The sequence below is a fragment of the Myotis myotis genome, unplaced genomic scaffold (assembly GCF_014108235.1).
Source record: "Myotis myotis isolate mMyoMyo1 unplaced genomic scaffold, mMyoMyo1.p scaffold_m19_p_5, whole genome shotgun sequence".
Taxonomy (NCBI): Eukaryota; Metazoa; Chordata; class Mammalia; order Chiroptera; family Vespertilionidae; genus Myotis; species Myotis myotis.
The window spans coordinates 78,425,626-78,447,281 of record NW_023416357.1 but is presented as its reverse complement, the minus strand read 5'-3'; the positions used below and the strand labels follow the sequence as shown (position 1 = coordinate 78,447,281).

Below are 21,656 nucleotides of genomic sequence, written 5' to 3'. Positions count from 1 at the left end.
TCTCATGATATCTGCCAAAGCAACCCCACTCTCACCTCTTATGAATCCTGAGGATTGCCTAGCCCCATGGTCAGCAAACTGCGGCTCGCGAGCCACATGCTGCTCTTTGGCCCCTTGTGTGTGGCTTTTCCACAAAATACCACGTGCAGGCGTGCATGTACAGTGCGATTGAAACTTCATGGCCCATGCGCAGAAATCGGTATTGTGTGGAAGAGCCACACTCAAGGGGCCAAAGAGCCGCATGTGGCTCGTGAGTCGCAGTTTGCCAAGCCGCAGTTTGCCGACCACTGGCCTAACCTATTGTTAATCCTATGTTTGTCAAGTTTTAAGAAACACAAAACAGAAAGGGCTTAGATGACAGTACTGAGCCTCCAACTTCTATTTAGCAAAATAGCTCCACAATTAACACAATGAGAAAGCTTTTTTTGAAGAAAGGGATTCCTATAAAAATTTGTTGGCAAACACTGTATCAACCCATTTTTTTTCTTCCCACAACCTTTAGAGTTTCAGAGGAGAGGAAACTGAGTTTCAGAGTATTTTGTTAACTTGCTCAGTCCCAAATCCATAATAAGGAAGTGGCAGTGCTAGCCTTTAACCCTACAGCTGACTCTAAATCCCACAATCGGGCTACTATGCTATATACAAAACTGAAAAAGAAGTCTAAGTTTAGTACTAGTAAATATTGAGAAATACAATAAAGAACTAGAATTTTTTTAAAAAAAAATAAATTAGGGCTTCCACTACATCATACTCCTACAAAAAACAAAAACAAACCCAATAAGGTTAGAGAAATAGGCTAAGATAATAGGTTCTTCAATAAGCCAAAAGCACATTGTTTTTATAGTCCCTTTAACTCTCAAATTATACAAATCTTAGTTTACTTTAATAAAGATATTTTAAAAGGTTTACCATCTATATCAATATGAAGAATGAAACCTAGCATAAGAGTTTTTAAAAGCTTACAATAAACTAAAATGTCATTTGAAAGACATAAGAAATTTACCTGCATCAAATACTGTGCTCCTTCTCTCAAGTCATCTGCATGTACTGGAGCATAAAAGGCTTTCATTTTGTTTTTAATAAGCCATCGCTGATACTTAGCTTGATCAATGGACATCTCTTTCATGGCTTGTCTTCGTGGCCCCTGTAAGGTAAAAATATTAATAATACCTTTAATTGAAAGATGATCTATTCCACATTTATAAAAATCTATTATATTGGCTTAAACAAGGTGCCTAAACATTGGGGGTTGGGGAGAAAGGTATAATAACGGCATTTCATTTTCATGTAAGTGAATTCTTTACAATACTTGATTATAAAAAGATGGAGTTGATGAAATAGTAAAGGCACACAGGGAGTGCCTGTAGAAGAGAGAATAGAAGAGAAAGAAACACAGACTGAAAAACAAGAAGTTTTTTGTATTAAGTAAATGCAAGTAGAAGTTATCGAATCTGGAGAAAATATTATGCAGAAAAAAAGAGCTTTCTGTTGTTCCACAGAAAGTTTCCCAGCTTGTTCTCTGTTTGTCCCAAATGTCTGTTATTAATTTTCAGTAACCTAGAAATATCATTGAAAATCAAAGTCAGCTATACAATATAAATGCATTTTTTCTTCATACTTCTGTTAAACAATGAAATAATAAAGGACATCTTTCTTTCTTATTGTTAATCCTCAGCTGAGGATATTTTTTTCCATTACTTTTTAGAGAGTGGAAGAGAAGGAAGAAGGGGGTGAGAGAGAGACATCCACTGGTTGCCTCTCGCACGGGCCTGACAGAGGACAGATACCCAACCCACAACCCAGGAGTGTGCCCTTCACCAGAAATGAAACCCAAGACCCTTCAGTGCTCAAGCTGACACTCTAGCCACTGACCCACACTGGCCAGGGCAGGAAATGAGCTTTTTAAACTTGCAATTCAATTTGATCCTTGCAAGCAACACATAAATATGTTACATACAAATGTATAAAGCAAAAATCTAAAAATAAGTTTAAGAGCATTCCCTAATTACACATGAATACGCAAAAGAAAAATACAGCTTATCTTTCCTCATAGAAAAATTGCCCCATATCTAATTTCTTGTGTTCAAGATCCCAACTTGAATTGATGAACTTGGAGACAAACTAGGAAACTCCTCAGGTCCCAAGTGGGATCAGTGTCTAAATGTCTTCTTCCACCACCCTACACACACAACACAGCTTTGACTTTGCTACTATTTAAGTAGAAGAGCAACTCTAGCAGGGGCTTGGACATGGGCATACAACACACATTTCTAGCACCAAACAATAGAGCTTGGGAGAAAAGCTAACCTGATAAATACTCCAATACTTATGCAGAACAGGTGATCCATCTTCTAGTGACTATTTTCAATAGCCAAGAGGCCAAAAAACAGAAAACTACTTTTAGACAAACGTTTACCACTTTTTAATATTGTTTTACTCATGGTTAAAACAAAAATTAATGAGTAATTAAAAGTGTTTGAACTTAGAAATTCAGCATTCGCTCTATTCTTCTTATATACTAGATACTAGAGATATTCATGGTGATTTGTCTACCTCCTCCAACTTTTTTTTCTGGTAAGTAAATATTCCCAATGTTCTCAGGACTTTATGAGAAATATCAGTAAGAAAAAATACATACTACCTTTCATTTAGCTCCCTTACTTAGTTATCAAGAAGCTACTTTGCTTAACCAAACCATTCCATAAGGGCAATATAGGTTGCTAAAATCTACCCAAAATAAATAAGAAAAACAATTAAGATTTCAAATTCTAATATCGTGTTAGAAATAAGATTTAAGACAGTTTAGCAGCAAAAATATTTTGACAAAAATAACTGCCTTTTTAAAAAATACATGCAACAGATTTGTTTATCTTACCAAATTATTTCAGGTCTAGAAAGCCCCACAAATTACATACAGAGTAAAAAATGTTTTAATATAGAAAACAAAACAAACACTTACCATATGTACATGACCACAGATCATCAAACCAACATTTTTTGTGAAATCATGGACAAGATGAAGTAGAGCTGGGCGTGAGTTTGGAGCACCTGTCATAACAAGACACTGTGGCCTAATTTACGATTGAAAATAAAAACAAAATTAGAGTTTAGGTTTTTGGTAACATAGACATGACTTTAAGTTGTTTCTCTAAGAATATATTATTACACTAGAATCTCATTCATGTAGGTGTCTTTAAGACACATGCCACAGGATTCTCATAAAAGATGACTTTTAGTCAGGGTTTCTTGATATATGAGAAATGCAGAAACAGAACCTTCTTAGAACAAACATCATGCCAAATGTTCTTCGAAAGTAATAGGTAATATGATACATCAAGATTCTGGTAGGTATTACAGAAGGAAATGACCATACTGATTAAAAATTATGTAACAACTTTGCATCTTGTAAAGGTAATAAATATCCCAGTTCTTTCATGGAATTCACAGAACTTCTTCAGAGCATGGCCTTGCCTTCATGTACAAAAAAACAGGTCACTGCCCTTCTTAGCTTGATGACATGATAATTACTTCGGCTTTGTAATATTAGCCCTCTCTATTCTAGCTTAATTTTTATGGCTGCTGCCATATAAGTAAATGCACCTATGGTGAAAAAAAGGCTTCTATGGCTTCTATTTGGACTAAACATTTTGAATCTAATTAATTATGGTGAGAGCCAAAATTCAATTAAAATGACAGTGGCATGACTTTCATATTTATTTTCCCTGACTACAAATAGAAATCAGTTTTTTGATGAAAAAATATTTAGGTATCCTTTTTATAAGTTCAAACAGATAAGCAAAAATTCTTTAAAACAAGAATTTGTACAATTAAAACAAAATAACAAAAAGCAAATAGACTAAAAGTTCTGCTTTAATCACTAATTATTAGGGTAGTTACTGACTGTACTCATAAGCATAAAGCCTGAATAAAAATGGAAAATATACTAACATTCATAATTTTAGCAAGTTATCTAAAAAACCAATTCTGTCTCCCGAACTGCTTTGGAGCAATCAAACGTGAAATCATCCTCTATGGCCCAGCCTGCTAACAGAGTCCACTGTCCCCATCTGAGCTTTAGCAGGTTAGGTGGGCTCCCAGGTACAGATTATACTTCTTGGCCTTCCTAGCAGCTAAAACTAGCCTCATGACTGATTTACAGCCCACATGATATTCCTGTTTCCAGGATGTGTCCTTTAATAAGGAAGCTGACCACTGTTGCTCCTCGGTGGTTAGAGTGTTGGCCCAAGCACCACAGGATCACAGATATGATTTCTGCTCAAGCGCACATACCTGGGTTTCAGGTTCAATCTCTGGCTCTGGTTGGGGCATGTGTGGGAGGCAACCAATCAATGTATCTCTTTCACAGTGATATCTCTCCTTCCTCCCTCTCTCCCACTCTCTCTTGAAAATAAAATTTAAAAATCAATGGAAAAATATAAAAATAGAAGTTTTCAGATGATATTTTGTAGATAATTTACCTCTTTGTAAAATTTGATAACTAAGAACCTCAACCTTGTTCTTGAATTAACTGCCCAAGTCCAACAACAACAAATATTCTATGTATACTTTTTGAGAACTTCTCATGAAGTATCAGTATATAAAAATGTTACTGAACAATAAGTGAGTAACTGATTGCCACCTAAGACAAATGTTTCTGTATTACCTTATCACTTACCTAAAGTTTTTCACATGGTCTTCCACTCCAGAAAGTCGAATGGAATGCTGCAGTGCACTCAGGTAAGTCAGGGCTTGTGTGGAGGATCCCCAGTTCACATCTGTGGGAAGATAGTGTTCATGCAGCAGAACATCAATATTAACAGCCAATCAGTAACCAATGAGACACACAGAGAAGTAAACAATGCTTTCCCATTTAAAAAGTCAGTTGCTAAAATAAACTATTATAGTTGAAACTTTTAATAATTCAAGTTCACAGCATGACATTAAGAAAATGCTAACGTGAACTATAATTGCATTTAAAGAGAAAGTACAATTTAGAAAAGACAGAGATGACAGGGCTGCAGACATGCTATGGGTGCAATTCAAGAGTCTTTTATAAATAAAGGAAACATTTTAAAATTATTGTTTATATTGCCAAAGGTTAAAAGGAAAAGAGGCAGCTCTCCAAATGTTACTTATAGTACTTAACAATTTTAAGTTATTTTAATAGGCAAATTTTTTTCTTATTGATAAACAGCCTAAACACAAGTGATTTTAGGCATTTGTTACTCTAGAGACCTAATAGGCATATTAGAGAAATTATTGCTTCTAAGGTGGTTAAAATAGTATCCTTTGTCCATTTCATTTCTAAAGCCACCACTGTAATCCAAAACCTCATCCTGTAGTAGTATAATTACGAAATGTTTCCTCACAACTACACTGCAACTACTCTTGTAATCTCTTCCTAATCTATTCTGTTAAGCCAAAACCTTTTAAACCTATATCACTGGATCTTTCTTCTGTGTTACAGGTCACCATAGTGAATAGTGGACCAATCCTAATATATCTTAGCATCCTGTTATGTGAAGATATACCAACAGTTATTAATAAAACACATTCAAGGTAATCTGTGACCATTTTCCAGTTAAAACATGTTTGTCCAATTTTCCCCACCACATGTAAACTAGTGGGAAGATAATAGGTCTTCCGGTATTTTGTGAATTCCATGGTATTACAGTAGGTACAGTAGGTAGATCGATCATACATACACATGCTTATTAAGCTATCAAGCTTCTATAATACTGCAAATCAAAGCCTTTCAAATAATAATTTTAAAATTTGTTGAGTGCAACAGAATGTTAAATATATGAATTTGTTATTTTTCTACAAATAAAATTAAATTTAATTTATGGAAAAGAATGGAATTCCATAGAATAAAATGTCACAATTCTTTCATTAAAACTACATGTATTTGGAAATAAAATATTTGAAGTTTTATACAGCCCTGGCCAATTTGGCTATACAAAGTACCATTTAATTATATATCAGATGATGCTTAGATATGAAAAATAACAAAGAACTTTTAGATGTTTGTAGCTTGAAATACTAAATAGAAAAGGTTACTGACCTGGCTTTTTATAGGTAACATAAATATATAGCCCAAGGACTATCACATATGTCAGCAATGCAGCCCACCAATTAATGACAAACATTACTATGCAACAAAGAATTGCTCCAATAAGTGATATCCACATATTGTAGTATTTGAATGCAGGACGCCATCCTATCAATAACAAATAAAATAGATTAATACAAGTCACTCACATACATCATCTATCTGCTTTAGACAATAGTTCATATGTATGCAAAAAATAACTTTCTTTATGGCTGCTCCAAGAGAGGGCTTTAAACAGTAAGTATAAAGCTAATACATAACAGTAAAGTCATAGATCATAGATCATGATTTAATTTCACAATTCTTGACAGCCATGAAAAGGGCACACCTATTTACTTCCACATTATTTTATCTTACTAGTTCTGTATCCAATAAACTCTTTACCAAAAAAAGTGTAAATCAACCTACCATAGTGAACACTTAAAACTAAAGATGGTTTTTTAAAAAGAAGTTTAAATTGAGTCTTAAATAGTGTGGTGGTTTTCTTTCTTGATTTTTAGGGCTTCTCCACCTCCCCCTGATCCTGAGGGGCAATCGGGGCCAGCAGCCACCTCTCACACCCACTGCCAGCAACAGCCCCGCTTGCACCCACTGCTGGTGCCAGCCCTGCTCGTACCCACTGCCAGCCCCTGGTACCAGTCCCAATCGCTCGGTGCCATCAGCGTGTGCAAGCAGCAGCTGCTGGCCCTGACTGCCCCTGAGGGCTTCTCCACCTCTCCCAGCTCCTGAGGGGTGATCGGGGGCAGCAGCCGCCATTCGCACCCACTGATGGCACCAATCCTGCTTGTACCTGCTACTGGCGCCGGCCCTAATTGCTCTGCGCCTTCAGCAGGTGCAAACAAGACGGGCGCCGTCAGCGCATGGGAGTGGTGGTGGTGGGAGCAGGGCTGCTGGCAGACAGGGGACCAGGGGCCACGGCGGAAGGGGCTGGCCGAGACCCGCCCCTGTGCCAACCACAGCCTTGCGGCCAACAGTTCCTTTCAAGGTGCACAAATTTATGCACTGGACCCCCAGTATCATAGTATTCTTAGAACTGAAAGAGAAAGCAGATAAACAAAAATAAAACAAAAAAGCAAAGTAAGTCTTTCACAATGCTGCTCAGATTTTTAAAACAAAATACAGAATATTATCAGTAAAGTTCACAATAAAGAGATCTTTGAAGACTCAATTTGACTCAATTATAAAGGCAGACTGAGCATTAATGAGCTAATCCCACACATACTATTTTTTAAAATGTGTTTTATTTCCTCTAGAATCAAAGACATTACATTTAAAAAACTTTTTAAAAGTGTAAAATCACCTGGAGATTTTGCAAGTGACGCATGGAATACTGAAAAATTGATCAGAGCATAGGATGCAAGGAAGAAGTTAGAGATAATCGGAGCAATAACATTCAGTTCAGCTGCAAAAGAAACAAGGCATATTTATTGACATATTAGACATTTTTAACTTTTCAAAATTATGAATTATTTCAAAACTTTAGATAATGGCATAAAGCTACTCCTATATTGGCCATCCAGATTTAATAACTACATTTTGCCATGTACACTTCATGTACTTTTAAGAAATCAAATCTGAAACGTACAGTTGAAACCCCCTGTATACATCACTCTTCCAAAACTGGTATATTCTTTTTCCAATGCTATATAGTTTTACTACATACATAGTCAATCAGTATTATGTAGTAATGTTTGGGGTATTTTAAAAGTTACATGAAATTCGACTTTACACTTTCTATATTTGAAGTTTATCCATATTGATATGTAAAAACCAAGTTCATTCTTTTTTACTGCTAAATATTATTTTGCAGTTTCATTCTTCCACTGATAGATATTCAGGTTGCTTCCATTTTTTTCTATTATAATTAACACTAAAACATTCTTGTATATGGGCACAAATGCAAGTTTCTATAGGGTACATTCCCCTAGAGAGAATTGCTGAATTTCGGAAAACTTGACTAAATGTTGCCAACTTGTTCTCAAAAAGCAGCTATACCAAATACATACCTAGCAGTACATGAGAGTTAGTTTCCACACCTGGTGGTAAATATTGAATTTTTTTAGGGACAACAACCTAAGAGTTCTTTCTCCCCCTAATGGGGACTTAGTGATAGTAAAAATTTAAGAAAATATGTATTGAGTGCTATTATTTGCAGTATTTTTTAAACACTCTTTCATTTGATCAGAAACTAATTTAGTAAACTAGGCAAAGTAGCATTATTTATTATTTAATAATTCAATGTTTAGCGCTAACATTATAAATGCACCAAAACCTACATTAGCACACCATTTATTTGACTAACCAATTAAGATGAATCCAAGTGCAATTAAGAATGTTAAGATGTAACCACGAAGAGGTTCGTTATTTTTCCCATAACCTTTAGCAAACATCTGGAAAGCTGGGTAGATGTTGTCCTTACATAGAGCCTAATGAAAAAATGTAAACAATAAAATGAAACATTTTGACATACAGATTTGCTTATAGTGACAACTGGTTAGTCAGGAATGGAGTCCATGTTTCTAATTCTTTGTCCTCTTAATTTCCCCTATCTCATACTGCTTCACCTACATACTGTACAGGAGAGTCTAACATTTTAAGAGTCAGAAAGAGTATAGAATACCAAAAGTTTTTATCCACCTTACTCCCTCCCCATGCTGAAATTCTTTATGAAGAAGGAACCAGGAAAGAAGGCATACAAATAAAAGAAATTTAGAAGCTTGAGAAGTATGACAGAGATGGGAACTGCTTTACAACAAGTCCAAATACTAGACTTAAAGCAGATAAGAATCCTAATTACAGAACTTAATTATTTTTCTTAAAACAATACTAGAAACTGGTTGAGAGTGTGTGTGTGTGTGTGTGTGGTTAATCCTCACCCAAGGATATTTTCTCCATTGATTTTTAGAGAGAGTGGGAGAGAGGGAGAGAGACAAAGAGAGAACAACATCTATGTGAGAGAGACACACTGATTGGTTGCCTCCCACATGCACTCCAACTGGAGCCGGGGACTCAGCCTGCAACTGAGACATGCCCTTGACCAGCATCGAACCTCCAACCCCTCAGTCTTTGGGTCAATACTCTAACCACTGACCCAAACTGGCCAGGGCCTGAAAACTGTTTAAAGAAAGATATCCTAAATCTTCACTGTACTAACTGGCTACAACTACAACATTAAAAACAAAGCTGCAGAATCAACGTTTTGTTGATTTGATTTAGTAATAAAAAATACTTCCTATTCAGTATCAGCTATTCATTTAATGCTCATTAAAAGGAGATCATATCTATCTCATTCATCATTATACTCAATGTGTAGCACATATTAGGCATTCAGACATCTGTAAAATAAAACGTTTAGGTTGGCGTCATGCTATTGGAAACAAGATACCTTAATTCTGATTTATGGTCTTGGACCGCACTCCTTATCTTTGGTACAACATTATGAAAATTTATGCTAACAGAGAATATCCAAAAAAGCAAAAATTTATTACTACTTCCAGAAACACAATTCAAAGACTACACTCAAACAGTATGTAAATGCACAAATGTTATATAAATATATATATTCAAATATATATATATATATATATATTCACATTCATATGCATAAAATTAAATATACCAGTCGTGTATGTGTATGTGTGTTATAATAATATACATCTGAGATTGACAGAAGCAATTAATTTAAAAATATTAACAATCTCAGACAATATTGCCTAAACTCTCCTTTAATAAAGATTGTAATATGAAAGTACTTACCTGAAATATTTTGGGAGCACTCACAAGGGATGCTAATGCAGATGAAAGAGTGGCTGAAAAGATACCTGCAGAAATCAATGGAGCAAATCCTGACACCATGCTCATTACCTTAAAAAAAAGTGATAAAATAGAAAAATGTCTTAAAAACAAGAACATAATACTATACATCATTATTCTAATGAAGGAGACTAATATTGGGAAAAATTTGATAATAGTAAACAGTAATAAACTGTTATGGGCATTACAAATTCAAAAATAGATCGACCACTAGCACTTACCTTAGAAAACTTTTTATTTTATAAAATAAACTAGAGGCCCGGTGCACAAAAATTTGTGCACTCGGGGGGGGGGGGGGGGTCCCTCAGCCCAGCCTGTGCCCTCTCGCAGTCTGGGACCCCTCGGGAGATAACGACCTGCTGGCTTAGGCCTGTTCCCGGGTGGCAGAGGGCAGGCCTAATCCCTAGGTGCAACAGGGGGTTGAGGCGCCGCACCCTGTCACACACAGAGCCGCAGGGCGATCAGGGGGTTTGGGAGCTCCCCCCCTATCAGGCACAGAGCAGGGCTGATCAGGGGGTTGGGGCGCCTTCCCCTGTCATGAACAGAGCAGGGTGGATAGGGAGGTTGTGGCCCCACCCCCTGTCACACACACAGCTGCAGGGCGATCGGGGGTTTGGGCGCTGCCCCCTGTCACGCTGATCCCGGTGCCAGGAGGCCTCTCGGCTCCACTGATCCCGGTGCTGGGAGACATATTACCCTTTTATTATATAGGATAGAGGCCTGGTGCATAGGTGGGGCTGGCTGGTTTGCCCTAAAGGGTGTCCTGGATCAGGGTGGGGGTCCCCACTGGGGTGCCTGGCCAGCCTGGGTGAGGAGATGATGGCTTTTTGCAGTTGGTCACACACCCTTCAGGGTGGGGTTCCCCACTGGGGTGCCTGGCCAGCCTGGGTGAGGGGATGATGGCTGTTTGCAGCTGGTCACACACCCTTCAGGGTGGGGGTCCCCACTGGGGTGCCTGGCCAGCCTGAATGAGGGGATGATGGTTGCTTGCAGCTGGTCACACACCCTTCAGGGTGGGGGTCCCCACTGGGGTGCCTGGCCAGTCTGGGTGAGGGGCTGAGGGCTGTTTTCAGGCTGACTGAAGCTCCCAACTGCTCCTTTTTTTCTTTTTTTTTATTCTGAGCCAGCTTTAGCTCTGGCTCCAGCTCTGAGGCTTCTGCTGCTTAAAGCAGTTATCTGGTTTGTTTCTGTTCTATAATCAAAACTCTGTATCAACTCCAGTCTGAGATCCTGGCTCACTGAAAGCAGGTTTTTGGGGTTTTGTTTAGCTTCTATATTTGTTACAGTGTTTCAAACTGCAGGCTCAGAGGCCGGCAAAGCAGGTGGGGAGCGTTGGTTTCCTCCGTCACTGAAGCAAGGAAGCCTCATGTTAGTTTCAAGCTGCCTGGCTGCCGGCTGCCATCTTGGCTGGCAGTTAATTTGCATATCTCGCTGATTAGCCAATGGGAAGGGTAGCAGTCGTACGCCAATTACCGTGTTTCTCTTTTATTAGATAGGATGACACACAATGACAGAAGAGCATATTGAACCACCAAGGATCCATCACCTAGTTTCAACAATGACCTACTCAGAGCCAATCTGCACATTATGGTGAATCAAACTACAAATATCATCTATATATATAAATGCCTAAGCAACTGGACGACCATTAGACCGGCTGACCAGTAGCTACGATGTGCACCGACCATCGGGGCAGACACTCAACATAGGAGCTGCCGAGCTGGGGTGACTTGGCAGCTGCGGTTCCCGGGTGATGCACCTGGAGCCAGAGGAAGGAGCCCGATTCCGGGGTGCACCACCCAAGAAACCACCCTCTCACAATCTGGAACCCCTCAGGGGATGTCGGAGAGCTGGTTTTGGCCCAATCCCCGCAGGCCAGGCCAAGGGACCCCACAGGTGCATGAGTCCTCTGCCCATTGCAGAGGTCGTGGGTCTGGGCCTTACAGATACTTTCAGATTCAATTAGTTAAATGATGAGAAATGCAGGACCTACTGGCTATGGCCCCGACATCTGGCACCCATGCTGGCCCATCCACTTAATATCAATTTCCAGTGGAGACAGCATATTTTCCTGCTACCAGTCTCAGTTGGGAAACTGGCTGTGGCTTCCCTCCTTCTGGGTGGACAATAGCACCAGTGGGCAACCTCTGGGAAGGGAAGGAGGCGAAAGAGCAGCTCAGGTGGGAAGGAGGAGGTTCCTGCCGCCACAGGACTCCACCTGGGCGGAAGGGCCTGCATGGGAGCCTGACATTGAGCAGGATCCTGCCCTAGGCCAACTATATTCCAGGCTAAGTAAATCCTGTTTGCTAAATAATTACATTTTGCAGTTAAATGACCACAAGTCATCAGTTACTGCCAAACTTAGGGTGAAGTGAGATGAAAGGAGCGAGACAGATACAGAGAGAAAGTGACACAATATTGGGAGAAGAGCAGACGGAGCCCGATTCCAGGGTGCATCACCCAAGAACCGCCCTCTCGAAGTCCGGGACCCCTCAGGGGATATCAGAAAGCCAGTTTTGACCTGATCCCCGCAGGCCAGGCCAAGGGACCCCACCAGTGCATGAATCCGTGCACCAGGCCTCTAATATGCATATAAGATCTTTGGTTAATCTCTTCCCGGCTTTCCCCCTCTCCCCTTCCCACTGAGATTCATCAGTCTGTTTCATGTTTCCATGCCTGTGTGTTGAGCATCTGCCCCTGGTGGTCAGTGCGCATCACAGCTTCCAGTAGAACGGCTGGACAGTCGCTTAGGCTTTTATATATATAGATAGGTAAGAACTTTTAAAACCTGTAACTGCAAAGCCCTGTCACTGCTTAAAAACTAAATTAATTTCTTTACAGCACTAAATAGCCACACAGCATTCAAATTTCCCAAATTGTCCCTCATTTCTTGCTTTTCAAACTGGTTTATGCAAATCAGGATTGGCATAAAGATTATACTTTACATTTAATGTGTCTCTTAAAAGTCTCTTTAAATCTGCAGGTTCATCTTTTCCTTTACATTTTATTATTTTTATGTCGTTTCTCCTATAAACCTCCCGCCCCCACTCTGGATTTTGCTGACTGCATTTCCACTTTGTTGTTTAACCTGTTTCTTCTCACCTCTGAATTTTAGCCAACTGCTCAGTAGATATGGAGTTAATCAGACTGAAGTATAAATTTTCTAGCAAGATTATTTCAAGGTGATGTGATATACTTCCATCAGGACGGTTATTTTTTGGATGTTAAGATAATAAAATTGGTATTACGTTTTTTGAGTGTTTGTTTTGCTTTCCCTATCTTTGTACATGTTCAAACATTTCCCAATAATGAAGTATTTTTTTAAAAAATGGATAGATCATTTAGATCATAAGACAATCAGATAAATCCAAACTGAGGGGTACAATGCAGAACACCTGACCTAACTCTTCAAAGTGTCAGCATACTGAAAGATTAAAATAGGCAAATTGGGGACTCCTCTAGGTTAAAGGATTTTAAAATAACATGGTAACTAACTGCCATTCATGATCCCAGTTTGGATCCTAAATGTGGGAAAAATAGCTATAAGCGACATTTGTGGGACAAGCAGGGAAATATGAATATGGTATATTTAGATAGAAGTATTTCATCAACATTAAACTGCCTGAATGGGATAATTGTACTGTGCTTGTACAGAATGTTTTAAATACTTCAAAGTGACTGTCATGTTGCAATGTCTACAATTTATTCTTATATGTTTGAGAGGAGAAAGAATAGACATACATAGAAAGGAATGAGGCAAAATATAAACAACTAGTAAATATAAGTGAAGGGTAGGTACACAGATATTCATTGCACTGTTCTTTCTGCATTTTTGAAATTTGTCAAAATACCAAATTGAGCCCTGGCAGGTGTGGCTGAATTGGTTAGAGTGTCATCTCAGGTTTGATTCCCAGTGTGAGGGCACATACTTAGGATGCAGGTTCAGTCCCAGTAGGGGCACATAGTTGGAGGCAATCTCTCTCTCTTTCATTTCGATTACTTAGAAAATCAGATTTATGTATACAAAACTCCTCTTTATTTGAATGAGTCCGTACTAAACTTGATAAAGACAACGTACTTTTCTATTTTAAGGCAGCAACGCAGAAATCTGATTGGCATTTCAGTCACTGGGCAGAGACCAACATTTGTGCCTTTCATACACAATATCAATGTCAGAATTGGCCTGAATCATTAGTTGGACATGAATACTTTCTTTCATTCCTATGATTTTGCCTAGTCTTGTGACTAGCAAAAACAAACTTTTGTTACATAATTGAGTTCAATATTTAGAACCACAGAAAGTGTAGTCAGTTGCTTGAAATGATACAATAGAAAATAAAAATAATGCCATTAAAAATTTAAGTCCCAGATTTTTTATATAAAATTTATATATTCTACATAAAATTTATAATTTTCTGAAATATATTAAATCCTCGACTATTCTGCTTGATGTGTTTACATAATACTGGGAAAACATTAGGAAGCAAATTTTTTACTTTGAATTAGTAGAACCATCTGTTATAAAAATTTATATCTATTATAAAAATAGATGTTTTAGTCTCCTGAATCTATTACATCTTTTGTGTTATTTTCCTTCTAGCATTCTATGACTTAACAAGCAGCTCTCAAAATTATCTTAGTAATTCCTTCTCCCTTTATTTTTTTTTGTTTTTTATTATTTTAATTCTCACCCGAGAATATTATTCCATTGATTTTTAGAGAGAGGGAAAGACAGAGAGAAATACTGAGGTGAGAAAAACACATCAATTGGTTGCCTCCTGCATGCAGCCCAGGTGGGGAGGAGCCTGCAACCAAGGTACATGCCCTAGACCAGGGGTGGGCAAACTTTTAGACTCGAGGGCCACAATGGGTTCTTAAACTGGACCGGAGGGCCGGAACAAAAGCATGGATGGAGTGTTTGTATGAACTAATATAAATTCAAAGTAAACATCATTACATAAAAGGGTACAGTCTTTTTTTTTTTTAGTTTTATTCATTTCAAACGGGCCGGATCCAGCCTGCAGGCCGTAGTTTGCCCACGGCTGCCCTAGACAGAACTGAACTCAGGACCTTTCGGTCTGCAGGCCAGTGCTCTATCCACTAAGGCAAACTGGTTAGGGCTCCTTCTCCCTTTATATAACCTACTAGTGGCCCACTGCACAAAATTCATGCATGGGGGAGGGGGGTTTCCCTCAGCCCAGCCTGCACCCTCTCCATTCCGGGACCCTTTGGGGGATGTCCTAAACCAGCAGTTGGACATCTCTCTCGCAATCTGGGACCACTGGCTTCTAACCGCTCACCGGCCTCTGCCTGCCTGATTACCCCTAACTGCCCTCCACTGCCGGCCTTATCTCGCCCCCAACTGCCCTCCACTGCTGGCCTTTTCTCGCCCCCAACTGCCCTCCCCTGCTGGCCTGATCTCGCCCCCAACTGCCCTCCCCTGCTGGCCTGATTGCCCCTAACTGCCTCTGCCTTGGCCCCCATCATAATGGCTTTGTCCAGAAGGAAGTCAGATGTCCTGAAGATGGCCATTTGATCCTATATAATTAGCATATTACCCTTTTATTAGTATAGATTATTAGTATAGATAGATTATATAGGATAGGATTGCTTAAATGGGTGGGGGGAGCCTTTTTCAGGAGGAGGAGATGCTCTTGGCAAACAAAAACACATAATCCCTATATCTGGACTGATAGCCAGCTATATGCACTATACTGCCAAACTGATCATGAAAAAAAAATGAAACCCCTTTCTTACACCTTACACCAAACAGCTGTTGCCCTTAAAACCCCTCCTCAGCCCCCATCTTAGATTCTGCCTTCGCAGTTCACCCAGATTAGGTTCTGATTGGTCGGTTTTTATGCAAGTCAGCGTCAGATGCTCCACCTCCTAGGCAGCCATTGGCTCCTCGCAGTTCACCCAGATTTGATTCTGGTTGGTTTCTATGCCACTCAGTGTCTCCAGGCCTATCTCCGGGCCTAATCAGAGTGTGGGGCTGATCAGCAGCCCCCGCGGCTGCTGGCAAGGCCTGGAGAGAAAGAGGGACAAGGGCTGATCAACAGCTGCCACTGAGGCTGTAGATCAGACCCTGCTTCTCTCTCCATGCCTCTCTCTGGGCCTGATCTGCAACCCCCTCAGCAGTCAGTGCTGGGTCACCATGGCAACCCAGCACTGACTGCAGGACTGACTTCCAGTGTTTGGTCAAGTCTTAAGTCATTTTGGATATTACAGTCCCTGGCTCTTTATATATATTGACTCTCAGTTTCTAAAACCTATAACTTTTATTAAAAAAACTAGTGGCCTGGTGCACAAATTCATGCATGGGCGGTGTCTCTAGGCCTAGCTGGCTATCAGGGCTAATTGGGGCCGGTGGGGGGAGGGACTGTGGGAGGTTGGCCGCTGGCCCCCTTGGGAAAGAGGCCGCATCTGCTGCCACCCACCCCTGGTTCCTTGTCCCAGCCCAGGCCCCAGAGGTCCTGGCGGTGTTGGGAGATGGTTGCTGGGCACAGAAGGAAAGGACACTGCCATCGGCGCCCAGTGGTTCCCAGTTCCCTTCCCCCCCCCCCCGCCCCCATTCCCTTGCCGCCGTGCTACCACCGTGGCAGGTGGGTGGCCCCCTGGGAAGGGAGAGGACAGGAGCAAGACAAACCCCTGTGTTGAGGGCTGATTTTCAATAGATCGCAGCAAGGGGACTGCTCTGCTCTGTATGAAACTCTGACCCAGAAGCTGGTCATCTATGAATGATTTAGCACCAGGGGGCCGGCCGGCCGGGGGGAGGGACCGCGGGTGGTTGGCTCTGGGAGCACATTAACCAGCAGGGGGCAGCTCCTGCGTTGAGCGCCTGCCCCTGGTGGTCAGTGCATGTCATAGCGACTGGTTGACCGGCCGTTCCGGTCATTCGGTCATAAGGGTCACTTAGGCTTATATATATATAAAACCAGTACTTTTAAAGGAGTATTTATATTTAAAGTAATTGAGATACTTTAATTAGAAAACTAAACTCATTTCGGTTAGTTTGGATTTAAACTGCTCAAAATAAAAATGAAATACTTAGGTGTATATTTAACAAAATATGTTTAAGACTTGTATTCTGAAAACTACACAATGCTAATGAAAGAAATCAAAGAAGTTTGAAGTAAATGGAAAAGCATACTGTGTTCATGGATTGGAACACTCAACATAGTAAATATGTCAATGCTCCCCAAATTGATATACAAGTTTTTTGCAGATAGAATAAAAACATAAGATTATTCTAAAATTTACATGGAAAAGCAAAGGAACTAAAATAGCTAAAACAATTTTGAAAAAGGATAAAATGGGAAAAATCAATCAATCTGACTTTAAGACTTTTATAACTACAGTAATCAATAATGTATGGCATTGGTGGAGGAATAGACACACAGATCAATGGAATAGACAGAGAATCCAGAAATAGGCTCAGCAAACATAACCATATGTGAGATGCCTCCGATGCTTTCTTCCTTTCTGAAACAGTATTCTACATATATTATACTCTTGGTATTACCCTTGGAGGTCCTTCTGCTCTTGAATGGCTTCAGATTTTAACTTTTCATATTTTTCTGTTTGTCCAGTTAGTTACCTACAGTCTTTTTTAAAAAAATCTAGATATAATATAAAAACAGTCCTCCTTTCTAAGTTACTGCTGTACTCTGAATGGTCAGATTTGATAGTAGTCTAACCTCTAGATAAATATAGAATGTGTATAACATAAATTTACTACTCACCTGGAAGTTGTTCATTAGGCCATAGGAACAAGGATTGCTTTCACAATAAGAAAAGTCAAAGTTTAATTTGCAGGCTGCAGAAGTACAGTTTGTTAGCTCTGTCACAATAGTATCATTAATGTTCCCGGTGGCATCCCGAACAACACAAGCACCTGAAGCACAAGTGACAATGAGAACAAATAATATAGCTAATGTTTATGTTCATTTCAAATTATATATACCCATAAAGAAATGATACTGACTGCATATAAACTTGCTTATATTAGCACACACTGCATTTACAGTTAAGATAGCTTTATGTGGAACAGAATTGGGAAAGCATCATTGTCCCCAATATCTTAATGAAATAGAACCTTACAAAGAGTAGTACCTACACATATACACTTAAGCTTGTGAAATATAGTTGTTTATAAATGGTATATTAGGAAAACTATTCCCTGGCCTATTTGGTTAATGTGTCCTTAAGCAAATATAAAAACCTTGTGTTGAAAGAGTTCCACATGGCAGAAGCATTTTCCTATACTTCAAGTACTTTATATTTGAATCCTATCAAAGATCAGACTTCAGGTAATTTCTTCTGTACAGGAAAACAATTTGAATATTAATAAATTATAATTCTGTTTAAACCTTTGTCTCAAATAAGTCTAACCTGATATTAAGAAAATATATGTTATCTGTGGTTTGCTTAAAAATAACCTTTAAAGCAGAGTGAATGGGTATTGACGAAACAAGATTAACCATATACTAATAATTCTTGAAAACTTTTTTGAGGCTGGGTAATAGTTATATTGGGCTCATTAGAAAATTTTCTCTACTTTTGTGCAGAATTGAAAATTCCCATAATAAAAATTGTAAAAGTTTTCTTGAAGAAAGCAATTCATTATTTGAAATAACATATGATGTATAGTAAGTAATAATGGTTTCTTAGACCTCATATATTTTTACTTTTAAAGCATTTTAATACTGTCTAATCAGATATAAGGCATTATAGCAAAAACTGAACAATAAAGGGAAGAATATTTTAATGACTAAACAGACTACACATAGTTCTTTTCTTTCTTTCTTTTTTAAAGAGAGAGAGAGGATGGGAGAGGTAGAGAGAGAAACATATGTACCCTGAGCAGGGACCAACCCAAAACCTGGGTAAGTGCCATGACCAGGAATTGAACCTGTGACCTTTTGATACATGGGGCAATACTCAACCAACTGAGCCACACCAGCAAGAGCTACGCATGGTTCTTTACTCTTAAATTTCTTCATCTAACTTTCAGAGCAGTGTTTGAAAAACCATGTTTCCTTGAAGGTACTTCTGAAACCATAGGGATTGAGGCCTGTCTATGCCTAAAGCAGTTATGCTTTTATGTGTTTTATGTGTTTCACATTCCAAAAGGCTTCATTGCTTTGAACTAGTTATACAATCACTGGTGTAGAGGCAATCTTTACTGGTTCAGCCACTGAAGACCAGGGAGAAAGGGCTACTTCTATTGCTCCAAGGGCTAATGTAGGCAGAATAAAATGAGTATGTGGGCCAGTAGTGTTAGAGGGTCAGAAACAAACAGAAAACACTTATCTGCTACTGCTATAACAAATTAGTTTCTAATTTGAAATATAATCATTTATATCATTTGTGAAATTAAAACTAAATTTTCCTTAGCTTATGCATAGAATATATAAGAACACTAGGTAGAAACTTTTAAGGGAACAAAATATTTTGGTAAGATTACAAATAGCATACAGTTTATTTGTTTTTTAAAAATTAGATTTATCTATGGATTTTAAGGCTAGATGAAAACTAATTCCTTTTTTAAATTTTAGTTTAACCTGCTACAATACTGATTATTAGAATTTCCAACTCTCATTTACTGATATTTCAATACTAGAGGCCCAGTGCACAAAAATTTGTGCACTCAGGGGGTCCCTCAGTCCGGCCTGTGCCCTCTCGCAGTCAGGGACCCCTCAGGGGATGTCCACCTGCTGGCTTAGGCCCGCTCCCCCAGGGGAACGGGCCTAAGCTGGCAGTCAGACATCCCTCTGGCAGCCCGGGAGCCCTTGGGGGATGTCCACTTGCCAGCAGGGAGCAGGCCTAAGCTGCAGTCAGACATCCTTAGCGCTGCTGAGGAGGCGGGAGAGGCTCCCGCCACCACCACTGTGCTGGCAGCCATCAGCCTGGCTTGTGGCTGAGCAGAGCTCCCCCTGTGGGAGAGCACTGACCACCAGGGGGCAGCTCCTGCATTGAGTGTCTGCCCCCTGGTGGTCAGTGTGTGTCATAGTGACCAGTCATTCCCAGTGGTTCTGTTGTTAGGGTCAATTTGCATATTACCCTTTTATTATATAGGATTACATTTGTGAAAATTAGCATAAGAGTTTGTAAAAACTGTTCTGTCAGGACTTCCCAAAAATGACGGAATGTACAGCAAAAATAAAATTTTCTTATTGAAATACTATGGAAACCTTATTCTACAGTCTATGAATTTAGAGTTTGTGATTCTTTAAATTGGTATTAAAATAAGATTTAATTTTATAATGTGCTTAAAACATTTAACAATAAAATTTGAATTAGAGTTTATACATTAAAAGCAATGCTTACATCTTAAGAATGTTTCCTGGGTATATACTTTAATGAAAGTGTAGTAAATTTGAGACAATTCCTCTAATCACTGCATGCAAATTATATGTAAATTAAGTTATTTAATTTTTTTCTAACTTAAAGAACATCCTTTAAAGACTTTATTTTAAAAAAACACAAACAAACCAAAACTCACTTTACTATGAAAGCAAGTCTATAAAGCAAGCACCAGTTATCCTTGGTAGTGAAATCTCTAAGCTCGAATTCCATCATCTATAAGTGATTTTAGAGATTGGTTGACCACTTAAGTCCTTTTAAGTTCTAAAATGCTATGAGTCCATAAATGTAATAAAATGGTTAAATACCATTTTAATTCAATTTACTAAGACATTAGTAAGTTTTTAATTCAATGTACTATATACTGTTCATCAAAATCAGTTTTTATGGTAAAAACAAATGCTAGGCACTGCACTTAATGGCCTTGAAACAATCTTCATATAATAAGATTATGAGAAAATATTAAATAACCACCATAAACAAAAATATTCAAGAATGTGTAAAGATCAAAGTTAAATGCATTTATTTTTACATATAAGTGATATTTTCTATAAATATATTTCTGAAATTTAAGAGTTTGCAGATAAGATTTTATATATTTTCTAACTAAATATAATTAAATTCTGGAGGAGGAGCATTTGGTGGTTTAGATAATGTCTAGATAAAATCACTTACTAGTTTACTTAAAACTAATTTGAATGAAAATATGCAACACCATGTCTTTTGACTGAAATATTTCTGAATTGAAAAATAACTAAAATTTCTGAAACATAAAGAAATGTAAAGCTATTTACCTACAGATACTGCAATTCCTATGTAAACCACCGTAGTGATTAAAATGGCTAAGAGTGTTCCTTTGGGTATGGCTGACTGAGGATCCTAGAAGACAAGAAGATTTTTTTTTAAGTATACCTTTAAAAATAAATACATGTATACCATTTTTAATATATAATCAATATAGTGCTTTTTAATATAAATCAATACAGTACTTACTGCAAGATCACCGGAGATATTTGCTCCAGCCAGAATACCAGTTGCAGCAGGAAAAAAGATGGCAAAGACAGAAAAAAAAGTCTCTTCTCCTCGAAAATCTGGTCCAAAGTTCTCATTAAATATTTCAGCTGTAGAGAACAAAACATTTTTTGTAATTAATAGATAGATTAGACCATCATAATTAGGTCAAGAGTAAGTGGTATGCATGACCCCTGACATTTCTTCAGTTCAAGTAACTGATAAACTCTTGAATATTTCCTAATTCACACCTAATTCTTTTCTTATATGAGGGAATAGTATATACCAAAATGATGATTTGACCTGGGACATTTCCTACTATTTTGTGTACCTTCATAATCAAGTTTTGAGC

At 38.6% G+C, this 21,656-nt stretch overlaps 1 protein-coding gene across 9 annotated transcripts in view; it reads right to left on the bottom strand.

The window, feature by feature from the left end:
• The window catches only part of SLC12A2 (solute carrier family 12 member 2), a 94,741-nt gene that overhangs the window by 25,731 nt on the left and 47,354 nt on the right, over positions 1–21,656 (bottom strand). For all 9 annotated transcript variants that reach the window (XR_004967800.1, XR_004967801.1, XM_036310934.1 and 6 more), the window contains exons 8-17: positions 21,287–21,414; positions 21,088–21,172; positions 17,671–17,822; positions 9,869–9,976; positions 8,415–8,538; positions 7,413–7,514; positions 6,065–6,220; positions 4,676–4,775; positions 2,960–3,071; positions 1,004–1,144 (exon numbers count right to left, since the gene is read on the bottom strand). Coding sequence is in view for 7 of the 9 variants with exons in the window: in XM_036310934.1 (XP_036166827.1) it covers positions 1,004–1,144; positions 2,960–3,071; positions 4,676–4,775; positions 6,065–6,220; positions 7,413–7,514; positions 8,415–8,538; positions 9,869–9,976; positions 17,671–17,822; positions 21,088–21,172; positions 21,287–21,414 (1,208 nt within the window). In the remaining 2 variants the exon portion in view is untranslated. The remainder of the gene's footprint in view (positions 1–1,003; positions 1,145–2,959; positions 3,072–4,675; positions 4,776–6,064; positions 6,221–7,412; positions 7,515–8,414; positions 8,539–9,868; positions 9,977–17,670; positions 17,823–21,087; positions 21,173–21,286; positions 21,415–21,656) is intronic.